At 37.3% G+C, this 12,208-nt stretch overlaps 1 protein-coding gene across 1 annotated transcript in view; it reads right to left on the reverse strand.

The window, feature by feature from the left end:
* Positions 1-228: 228 nt before the first annotated feature.
* The window catches only part of LOC107042914, a 103,944-nt gene continuing 91,964 nt past the window's right edge, over positions 229-12,208 (reverse strand). Inside the window, exon 3 of the mRNA XM_015264167.2 lies at positions 229-796. Coding sequence (XP_015119653.1) covers positions 589-796 — 208 coding nt within the window. The 3' untranslated portion in view covers positions 229-588. The remainder of the gene's footprint in view (positions 797-12,208) is intronic.

Raw genomic sequence — 12,208 nt, forward strand, 5'->3', positions numbered from 1 at the left:
TCCCATGCCTTCCGATTTCCAGTTGGTACACCCCCAAACGCCATTGTTTCCGACGCTGGACATATTCCTATCAAGAGCATGATCATCGGAGGCTGTATACCAGCTATGTATAGTTTCCTATCACTGATCATAATATTCTCAACATGGGGGATTTATGTTTATGAAATTGATGATTTCCCTGAATGGGCTACAACTCCCAGCGACACCAGTAACGGTCAATGCCATTGATTAATTATGTCAATAAAATATATATTATTCTCCAAGATTCTTTGTACAATTTATTGAACTCATTCTATGATTTTCTTTTGTTAATATTTTCGTTAGTTGTTATCAATACTCACAGAGGATTAAAAATACCCGTTCAGAAGGTAACTGTTGGGATGGTTTTTTAGATGCTACAAAATGTAAGTGGATATAAAGATAGGAATGTCTCGGCATCACGAGTGAAATCTGTCTATAATGTATGAAAGTCTGAAATTCAATTCCCGCGAGGCGTTTATCACTAGGTCACACGTGGAGGTGAATTCATATTACATTCATTAGAATTTCATACTAGGTTCAGGCTAGGTTCGGTTAGGTGCATTAGGTTCAGTTTTTTTTAGATGCCGAATTTATTTCCTGTTGCTCTAGCCTACGGTGACGCAGCATGGTAGATAGTACACCATTGAAACTGGCAGTCTTTTTCTTGGCGCTACCTTTCGGGGTGGCTTCACCAATACGGCGCACTGGGAGGCGGGGAGAAGACATCTCGTCCATAAAATCGAAGTTGTCTTTTTCCTCAGGTTGTGCTAAATCACTGGAAGAATAATAATATATTATTTTCCATAAGGAATCATTTGACATAATCAAATTTTAACATAATCATTATCAATTTAGTCATTATGTTATCACACATTAATAGGCTACCGACGTGACATTGTAAGTTTTGCTTTGATGAAAATAGCGATCGAGCGACTCTTAATATATATCTTCCACTTTTGAAAAATATAGTGTAACGATTTTGAATGCCTGTGTTAGGCTTATCTTGCATTGTAATATAATACAGTATACTCTAGATAGGTGTACGTATTTTTGAAATTAGAATTGTATTACTATCGTGAGTTATTTTGCTTCCGAACAGAAGCTTTGAAAATGCAATTTTTTTCGATTCTCTAATTTTGCTTGGACATGATTCACGTCTAGATATGATGTTTTTTAGACGATGTCTGTATGTGGGACATTCCATGTGAGCTCAGCCACCCCGGATTTTTTTTTTGTCTGGAAAAAATCATTTGATTGTTGCATTTCGAACTACTATATATAGATAGTATTGTTGCCAAATTTCATTGCTCTATCATTCGTTGTTTCTGAGATAATGGTTACAAAACTTGAAATTTTCAAAAATCCATAACTTTTGAATGGCACATCCGATTCGAACGAATAAAAGAAGAAATTTTTTGTTTTTCTTTGTACTACTAACGAAAAAAATACTCCCGATACATGAATGAGCTTCTACACTGATTTTTCAAGACATTTTTACGTTTTTATTCTTTTTCTTTGCTATGGCCGTCCGATATTTGATCGAACTATTTTTTTTTATAGAAGACATCCACATATGATATAAAAAAATACGCGATCATGGAGATAAGAGATAACGAGTGCGCTAGAAAAAAAATTTTTGAAATTTTTGTGTTTTTTTGCCTTCTAGGGAAGCTACCTTGTTTTTACCAAGAAATTAGTGTACCAATCAATATTTTTAGTCAATATATGATAAAAATACACCATCACAGAAGAAAGAAACGGTGTGTCGCAATTTTTTTTTTAATTTTTGCATTTTTTCGCTTTCTAGGTGAGCTGTACTGTTTCTACCAAAAAATTGATGTGTCAATCCATATTTTCTGTTCATATGTAATGAGGAAAAACACGCCATCATGGAAGAGACGAGCATTGCACCGGAAAATTTTGATTTCTGTGCGATTTTCTTGTTCTTCTGTCTTTCAGGATAGGTGCATTGTCTTTATCAAGAAGTATTCCGTCAATCTTTTTTTATCATTCTCTCAGCGAAAACAGAATGTTGGCAATACTATAGATGTTCTGCCAAAACGCAAAGCTTAGATAGTTGAGTTGAACATGATCATGATCGGAACTTTGCCAAATCATGACCAAACAAATGAGAAAAGAAAACGAAGAGGATCGATTCATTGATTTAACATCATCCGTCGATTCTAAGGCTCCAGTTTTAGCCAAACATCTAACTGCTCCATTGCATTTTTATGATCATACGATTCCCTGCGAATTGATGAGCATTTCCCTATCTTATCCTTCTATCGAGGTGAGTCTTCACGTTACTGATTGGAATAAGCCTCATTTTTCGGATTGATATTCTCGGATTTCATAGAATGCCGTGGAGTGATAGGTGTGCGAATCCAATGCGTGCTCCTGATGAGAAGGGACACATGGGTCTTAATTTACGTCCGATTTCCTCGGCAATAGGAATAGTGCACTCTGATTTTTCAGAAAATTACGCTTTTGTGGCTCAACATGCTACTCAATCCTTCCACTACAATAATGACCAGTGTACGGTCAGTAGTATAGCTAGGCCGGTTCTGGATCAAAGCTCCTCACCGCCACCAGGCGGCGCCACTGTCGCGGAATTTTCTAGACGAATGGCGTCGTCGATGAGTCACCTCATCAACTCGGGGGCGTGGTGGGGGTACTTCCTGAGTCCTGTTGGGACTTGTATGGAATATGATACTAGTGGCGGCACTACCGTCATGGAATTTTCTAGACGGATGACTCATCGACTCGCGTGGTGGGGGAATCCCTCTAAGATCTGTTAGGACTTGTATGATGACATGTTGAAACTTGCATGAAATCGGTTATTGGCGCCACCGTCGCGGAACGTTCGAGAAGGATGACGTCATCGACTCGCGTGGTGGGGAAATCCCTCTAAGACCTGTTGGGACTTGTATGATGACATATTGAAACTTGCATGAAATCGGATATTGGCGCCGCCGTCGCGGAACGTTCGAGAAGGATGACGTCATCGATGACTCATCGACTCGCGTGGTGGGGAAATCCCTCTAAGACCTGTTGGGACTTGTATGATGACATATTGAAACTTGCATGAAATCGGATATTGGCGCCGCCGTCGCGGAACGTTCGAGAAGGATGACGTCATCGACTCGCGTGGTGGGGAAATCCCTCTAAGACCTGTTGGGACTTGTATGATGACATATTGAAACTTGCATGAAATCGGATATTGGCGCCACCGTCGCGGAACGTTCGAGAAGGATGACGTCATCGATGACTCATCGACTCGCGTGGTGGGGAAACCGTTCTGTTGGGACTTGTATGAAATATACTGACCTGTTAAAACTTGCATGAAATCGGATATTGGCGCCACAAGCTGTGGAAGGTTCGGGACGGATGACATCATCGATAAGTTATCGACTTGCATGGTGGGGAACCGTCGTGGTGGGACTTGTATGCAATATGAAAACCTGTGGATGCATGGATAAAATTGCATATTGCCCCCACAATCGCGGAAATTTCGAGATGAATGATGTTATCGATGAGTCATCGACTTGCACGTTGGGGGAACTCCCCGTAAGTCCTAAACATGTGCAAACATTTAACAACATTTGCAAACATTGGAGAACATTTGCAAATGTATGCAAACATATGTAAACAATTGCAAACATTTGCAAACATTTTGCAAACATTGGAAAACATTCTGCAAACATTTGCAAATATTGGTGAACATTTATAAACATATGCAAACACGTGCAAATATGTGAAAACAATGGTCGAATATTTTCAAGATGAATGATATCGCTGAGTCACTCAGACCGATAACTGATCGATGTGCAAGGTGGGGGTTTCCCGTAAGTCCTGCTGAGACTTGTACATTCGAGAAAGATGACGTCATCGATGACTCATCGCGCGGTGGGCGATATCCCATGTTTCCTGTTAGGATTTGAATGAAATATATTGACCGATCGAAACTCGCATATGGTAATGAGTCATTGCTGTCTTGGAATAAAAATTATGTCATACTTGTTTGCGAATATTCGAGAATGTTCCATGATGGTTTAAATCGGGGTGGGGTAAGGGGGGTGAGTTGCTATAAAATCAACCGACTCCACTGGATTCAGCTTCAAACCCAAAATTGATTTGCTACCATCACGATCTGCGGTTTTAGTGTGTTATTATAATGTTGATGTTGGATGTTGAAGGTTTTCAACACCCAACTCAGAAATTTATTGTAAAAAAACTGGCAGTTCAAGCAGTTGAAAAAATGAGTGTGCTTGTCTGCTTTTCCAACCCCCATATGGATGGAATAAAATATCAGCAAAATACCAGAGAACCAATGAATGGATTATTAATAATCACCATGGAATCGCATGGGAAACTGGATCCATACCATATGATGAGGTTCAAGATACGATTACACAAATTACAGAAAGAGTAACAATTATCTTCGTGAATGGATTGCAAAAGAAACAACAATCTTACAATAACGTTACAATCTTACAGTGATAAAATGATAATCGACTTGAATGATTTGGGGTGCTCAAAGGCAAAAGATATAATTACCCGCAGATGTTGGAATCACCGGGAGCACAGTCTCATTGAGAATTACACTTGTACATTCGAAAATTGTAAGAAGTTGATGAAATGGTACACGAAGTACTTCGATTCGACTTTTTCATTCAATCACTGCCGTCTTCGATTGGATACGGGATATGCAAATGCTGCCAACAGATTCTACACATTTTCTGAAGAGATTTCTCTTGAAATTTGCATGGCAACACATTGACAAATTATGGGAGACGCTGACGGAGAGGTTGAAAAATATGAGCGAAATTAACGAGTACCGCCGATGTTATCAACATCATCCAACTTCGATTCATGGAGGAGACGTTGTGGATGGACCTATACCACTCGTAAAGAATTGTCTCGTTTGTCAATTATAAGATTGGATAATTTTTTCATAATAATTAGAAATGATTATTGATACCTTTATATTCCATACAATGTTTAATATGTATTCGTGAACAAAATAAAAAATAAATGAATAGTAAAAAATAAGATGAACTCGCCTTTATATTTTTTAACTTTTTAAAATTGATGTGGAAAAAATCTAATGGGGTTTGCACCCGCAATTCAAATACACGCCTGGAAGACTGTGATGTTTTCCATGTTTTCCCCACAAGAGTATTCATCATCATAATGATTATTTTATCATTATAAGATCAAGAATATAATGGATGCTTATTTTCATCACTGGACAGAGGGATAATTTGATGGGGAGGATTTAAATCGAAGAATAAATGATTCAAACAGAGAACAACATGAGATTTCGTTATAGGAATTTATTGACATTGATTATCTTTATAATTGCTCGTCAATTTAAGGTGTGGCGATACAAAAACTCATTTAGTTTGATTGATTCTCGCTTCAGATTTCGATGAAGTTGAAGAGCGTCCCCTTACCAAGATATTTGAGTTTGATTTTCTTCTCTGAAACAGCATTCTGCAACTTCTCATAGAGAGCCTCATCACTCAGGATCACTTTCACTACCCGCTCTGGTAAGAAGACTGTGAACTTGTCAGCGATGGTGATGACGATGGTTGGTCCGAACTTGGTTGGCACTTTCCTGACAGCTGTGATGGAATACACAATGTTAGGGTCCAACTCAGTCATCTTCTTCGTTGGCAAGTAACTCTTGCATGCAACGTCGTTAATTGAAGAGAAATCCATTATATCAGTATAACTGAAACAATCAAGCAGAATGGTATTAGTATCATGATTGTCTGCTTTTCATCGCAATATTTATACTACATGTATGAAAATTTACTTACTGCTACAGTTAGTTTGACGATCGAAGTACTTCTTCTCAAGATTCTTTTTTCCCAACTAAACACTTTGGAAGTGAGCGATGAACTGCTCTCGAAATCTTTCTGCAGGTTTATATATGCTAGTCTTATCAAAGTATGACGTCATCCCACTCTAGAATCTTCGAAAAGACTCTTGCGCCCTCTGGAGACTTCTTGAATTACATTGAGAGTATTCTTGGTGATGAATCATCGAAGAAATGACTCATCCTCTTATCAAATATGACACCATCCTACTCTAGAATCTTCGAGAAGGCTCGAGCGCCATCTGGAGACTTCAGAAATGATATCGAGAGTGTTCTAGAACTTTCGAGAGTGAAATCTGAGACGCTTCCCCCCTTCAGCTTATCGAATTTATTTCTGAGGATTGTTTTTTTTTATCGATGACTTTTATCGGGAGTTACTCAGTGCTCATTCTCTCTCTCTCTCTTGAAATGGATGAACAGAGAAAAAAATTATTGCGAGTGTTGTGAGAAGCATATCGTATGCTTCCTCACACTTCACCCGATCAGGTAGAGAATCTAAAAAACTTGACAGAGACAAATATAAAACTTCTGAATAAATATCTCCGGAGAGTAAACTCAAGTGGTGAAAAAAGCGGCCTTCAAGCGACAATCGTGGAATTATTATGGTTTAGGGAAACTTTCAAGTTGCACTTGAAGCATGGTGGTGGAACAAAGAGAAAAAAATCAGTAAGGAAGATTTCAAACCGAGTACAATGGAAGGATCAACAATCAGCATTCAGAGACCGTAGTAGAACAGGAGCTGTAATCAATTTAACTCACAAAGATATCAAATCATTTCTACAAGATTGTAAGGTGCTAGTTCTTTCGCATTTGAAGGATATTTTAGCTGATGAGGGGTCTTTGAGAGTGAACTGTATGCTCTCATGCAATTCTCTAATGTACGATCAGATGAGGTTCAAGAAGAAACGAAACACTTTACTGCGAAAAACCGGGAGATTCCTCAGGCAACAGATTTAAACGACAGGTTCAAAGAATCCGTCGTTGATGATGTCATCCCAAAGCAAGAAGATTTCCAGGAGACTGGTTCCGGTTGGACATTGACGAAAATCATCAATTTGATGATCAATATTAACAAATATGAACCTCTCAAAGGTGGAGATTCAACGTTCGTCGAGTTACCAAAGGACATTCAAGCGAAGAAAGCTGTTGTTAATATAAAAAATAGTGATCAGTTCTGTTTCTTGTGGGCGGTTACAGCAGCTCTCCATCCAACTAAAGTGAACCCAAGTCGAGTAGGTTCATATCCCGACTTCCGTAACGTGCTGAAATATGAGGGACTCAATTTTTCAATGACGCTTAAAGGGATCCCCAAATTTGAAGAAATGAATTATCTGAGCATCAATATTTATGGAATTGAATCGTGCGGTCGTAGCAACACAATCCTTCCTGTCTATTTGAGCAAGAGAATCACTAATCGAGAAACAATCCACTTATTGATGATTGAGAGTAATCGGGATGAATCGGACACATCAGTTTTTCATTTCGCATGGATTCGTAATATATCACGTTTGGTTAGTTCTCAAATTTCTAAACGTGATGGTTTCACATGGTTATGTGATCGATGTATCTGTCACTTTAGACAACAGCATTCGTTTGAGAAACACAAAGACGATTGTGCAAACTTGAATAAAGTACGGATGATAATGCCTCAAGAGAAGGATAAAATACTCAGCTTCAAGAATTTTAAACATGCTGAAGCGGTTCCATTTGTTGTTTATGCAGACTTAGAGTGTATCATAGACTCAATAGAAGATGATCATCATATTCCCCATAGTGCTGCTTTTTATGTGAAGAGTGCTTTCGATGATTCACTATCAGAATTCAAAATTCAACGGGGACATGATTGTATTGAGTGGTTCACAACAGAGATGAAATTGTTGGCTTACAAAGTATATGGCCATTTGAAGAACGATGTGAAAATGGAAAAATTGTCAGATAAACAAATGGAAGACTTTCAATCTGCGATGATGTGTCATATCTGCAAGAAACCTTTCATCAAAAGCGATAAGGTTCGAGATCATAATTATCTAACAAGAAAATATCGTGAAGCTGCGCATAACAGTTGTAATTTAACTTATCAAGATTCTCACACCATTCCGATCGTATTTCATAATCTCTCCGGTTATGACGCTCATTTTCATCATTCGAAGTATTGCAACATCATTCGAAGGTAACGTGAAACTTCTTCCAGTGAATAAGGATCGATATATCTCCTTCACCAAATATGTTGTAAATACCTGTGTGAACTTACGATTCATTGATTCATTCTGTTTCATGAGGAGTAGTCTCGAAAAATTAGCGAGTTATCTTGACAATGATCATAAACAGATAATTGAGAAATATCAGCCTAATCCAATGAGATTTAATTTGTTATGTAGAAAAGTTGTGTTCCCGTATGAATATATTGATAGCTGGGATAAATTAGATGAAACAGAATTACCAGACAAAGAAGATTTTTATTCGAAATTGACTGATCAACATATAGCTGACGAAGATTATCAGCATGCTATCAATGTATGGAGTGCATTCGATATCAGCACATTGGGAGAGTATTCAGATCTCTATCTGCAAACAGATGTTCTACTACTTGCTGATATTTTTGAAAATTTTCGTCGTAATTGCTTCTCAACTTATGAATTGGATCCACTCCATTATTATACAGCGCCCGGATTAGCTTTCGACGCTATCCTTAAACATACCAAAGTGAATTTAGAGCTTTTGACTGATCCTAAAATGATATTATTCATAGAAAAAGGCATTGGAGGGGGAGTATCGCAACGTGCAAACAGATATGCTCAGGCTAATAATCCATTTATGGGAAAATCTTATGATGAAGACGACGAAACATCTTTTTTGATATACTATGATGTTAATAATTTATATGGGGTCATCGCAGCGTCAGTTTACCATGTGATTCATTCGTATGGGTTGATGGTGATTCTGTAGATATTCTAAATGTTTCAGATGATTCCCCAGTGGGATATATCCTCGAAGTTGATTTGGAATATCCTCAAGAATTACATGAACTTCATAAAGATTTTCCCCTCTGCCCCGAACATTTCACGCCACTACAGAGTAAGCATACTAAATTAACTTGAAACAATACGTAGCTCTCGGAATGAAATTGAAATGTATCCATCGTACTTTGAAATTCAATCAAAAGCTCTGGCTGAAATCCTACATTGATCTGAATACTGATAAAAGACAACAATCCACGAATAAATTCGAAAAAAACTTCTATAAATTAATGAATAATGCTATTTTCGGGAAGACGATGGAAAATGTCAGGAAGCAAAAAAATATCAAACTTGTTACACATTAGGATGGTCGATATGGTGCGAAAGCGCTCATCGTAAAACCCAATTTTCACAGTTGTTCTGTATTTGATGAGGATATGGTGATTATTGAAATGAATAGAACATCAGTTTATTTCAAAAAACCCATCTACATTGGATTCACAATCCTCAATGTGTCAAAAACAATTGTGTATGATTTTCATTACAACTATGTGAAACCCAAATTCGGGGATCTTGCGGAATTGATGTATACCGACACAGACAGTTTGCTGTATTTGTTCCGAGTACCAAATATTTATGAGTGTATCAAAGAAGATATAGTGAAGTTCGATACCTCTGATTATAAAGTTGATACTGAGTATGGTATTCCACTGAAGAATAAAAAAGTATTAGGACTAATGAAAGATGAAATTAATGGTAAAATCATGATTGAATTTATGGGATTACGAGCAAAGACATATGCATTCAGGATGTTGGATGATGATAAGGCTAAGAAGAAAGCTAAGGGTGTCAAAGCTGCGACACTCAGGAAGATCACATTTAACTATTATAAGAACTGTCTCCTCGATAATGAGCATATTGTTAGGGATCAATATTTAATTCAGAGTAAAAAACATGAGGTGCCCACAATCTGTCAGAAGAAATTAGTATTAAGTTGGGAAGATGATAAGCGTATGATTTCACGCTATACAACAGATACTCTGCCTTGGAGATATATCAAACCACTTGTGTAATTATATATGGATATTTTGATAGATTGTATATTGAAGATAAAGGTAAAAATAAATATGAATATCAAATTTTTTTGTGTTTTTTCAACTTTATTGCCATTTAACAAAAAAATATGTATATGTGCATCGAATAGATGAAATAAGACAAAAAATCATATACATTATACGTCAGATGCGTTGATCCAACTATTATGAGAATCATCGAAGCCTAACCACTTCACATAGAATTTATTTCCTTGTTTTTTAATCACTCTTTCGATAAGGTAGACATCTGGATACTTCACTTTAGCTAATTCTTCCTCATAGAAGCTACCTTCAATTGGATTGCCCTGATAATCAAGCCATTAATAGGTAGTTGGTTCAGTCCTCCTTACGCGACTGATTTTGAAAATTTCAGTTGTCTAGTTAGGTTTATAACCTTTTACAAAGACATATTTACATTTACTGATTCTCACTTTATTATTAATTTTAAATTTCGGTTCACTAACTCCATTGTTTACTAATTTTCCATAAACTCGGTGACGCAGAAACTTTTCATTCGTACTGTTCACATCCTTTGGTTTCATCTGAATTGTTCGATATTTTGTATCATTATACGATGATATGATGTCAGAAAGTATGTCCAACCATTTGTATGATCCTTGAAGAAAGAATTTTTGCCACATTCTCTCTTTCAATGTACGATTGAATCGTTCACAAATCGATGCTTTTAAATTGCTATAAGTTGAATACATTTTTATATCGAATTTCTTCATAAGATTTTTGAATTCTTTGTTATAGAATTCTCTTCCTTGATCAACATGTAGCTTCTGAGGAATGCGACCTTGTTTGAGTACAGATTCCATAGCTTTTGTTACATCCATCCCACTTTTTGTTTTAATGGGTACTGCCCACGCAAATTTAGAGAAAATGTCAATAACTGTGAGTAAGAATTTATGACCATCATTTTCCTTAGCATATGTTGACATATCCATAAGATCGGCTTGCCAAGTTTCATTGAGACCTCGTATCTCAACTCGACATGTGGGATAGCTTCTACGTGCAGGTCTGTGGAGTTCCTCAACTAGAGCTTCCGCGTCTTGAACGTTTCTTTTCTTCCTGGGTTTACACCTCCATGCTCAGCCAGCGTTTTGGAACATCTCTTAACACGTTTCACTTCTTTTCCACTATTTGAACATTCTGGTGCAGTTGTTATACTAACATCATTCAAATCGACTACTGAATAATAATCTCTACCTGGACTATCTAATGTTTTTAGTTTCTCTAATGTTATCAGTCTCTCATCTATTGCTCGAATGACTGTGAGGTTCTCCGTCATGAGCTTTTGTAGTGGGTCAATCTTGAAATTTTCAATTGTCCGCTTGAGAACTTTCATGGAAACTGCATCGTTATCTCCGACTGCATCAGCACCATGGCACAATCGCTTGTTTTTTATATCAAACTGCCCGTCTGCTGTGAGTTTGAATCCTCGACCTGGGGGTCCTTGAATATTTCGAGACCCGTAATCCAGTAGGATTCAAACGTCGTCCAAACACGTCAATGCTCATTTTGTAACTGATATATTTATGATGTATTCACTCCTAATATATCAAATTAGCCTCTCGCAGTTCCTCAATGATTGAAATTATTTCATTATTATGATTATTGTTACCAGCCGCTGGGGAGGCATGCAACAATCGGAGTCGATCCACCAGCTAATTGGAATCATCCCAGTACACATAATCAATCTTACGCTCCTTCTTCGCAATCATTTGATTTAAGAATCTTTTCCCACGAGGAGACTTTATCATGAAATTTACGAACTCTTCTCCATTGTGTCGCCTTACGCTTTTCGTCAGATTGAAGTATTTTCTATTGAGATGTGTGGTCTTAACGATTTTTGTGAATGCTCTCTTATCACTATCTGTAATTTTCTCCATATCGGGTTCTTTTTTGAACAGTATTTCGAGAAGTCCTGGAGTTTGATCATATTTTTCACCACCAATTACTATTGTCTCTTTTTCAAATTCAATCGGTGTCATCCCAATCACCCAATTACCTCTATATCTACGGATCCCCGTTTTCAAGTCTAACTTTCTATTCCCATCCGAAGTATCAGATAATTGTAGATATTCTTGTGATAGATTATGAATATCTTCATCTCCTACAGAATCAGAATCATCATCTTCATAGTCAATATTTTCAATTTCCATACCAGAAAATGATGGAATGGTAGCAGTCGTATCCAACTCTGATCCTGTCGGTGGTCCTCTCAAGATGTTTGAATCATCAGTTTC

Source organism: Diachasma alloeum, unplaced genomic scaffold (assembly GCF_001412515.2).
Source record: "Diachasma alloeum isolate Michigan unplaced genomic scaffold, Dall2.0 Dall_scaffold_00538, whole genome shotgun sequence".
Lineage (NCBI taxonomy): Eukaryota > Metazoa > Arthropoda > Insecta > Hymenoptera > Braconidae > Diachasma > Diachasma alloeum.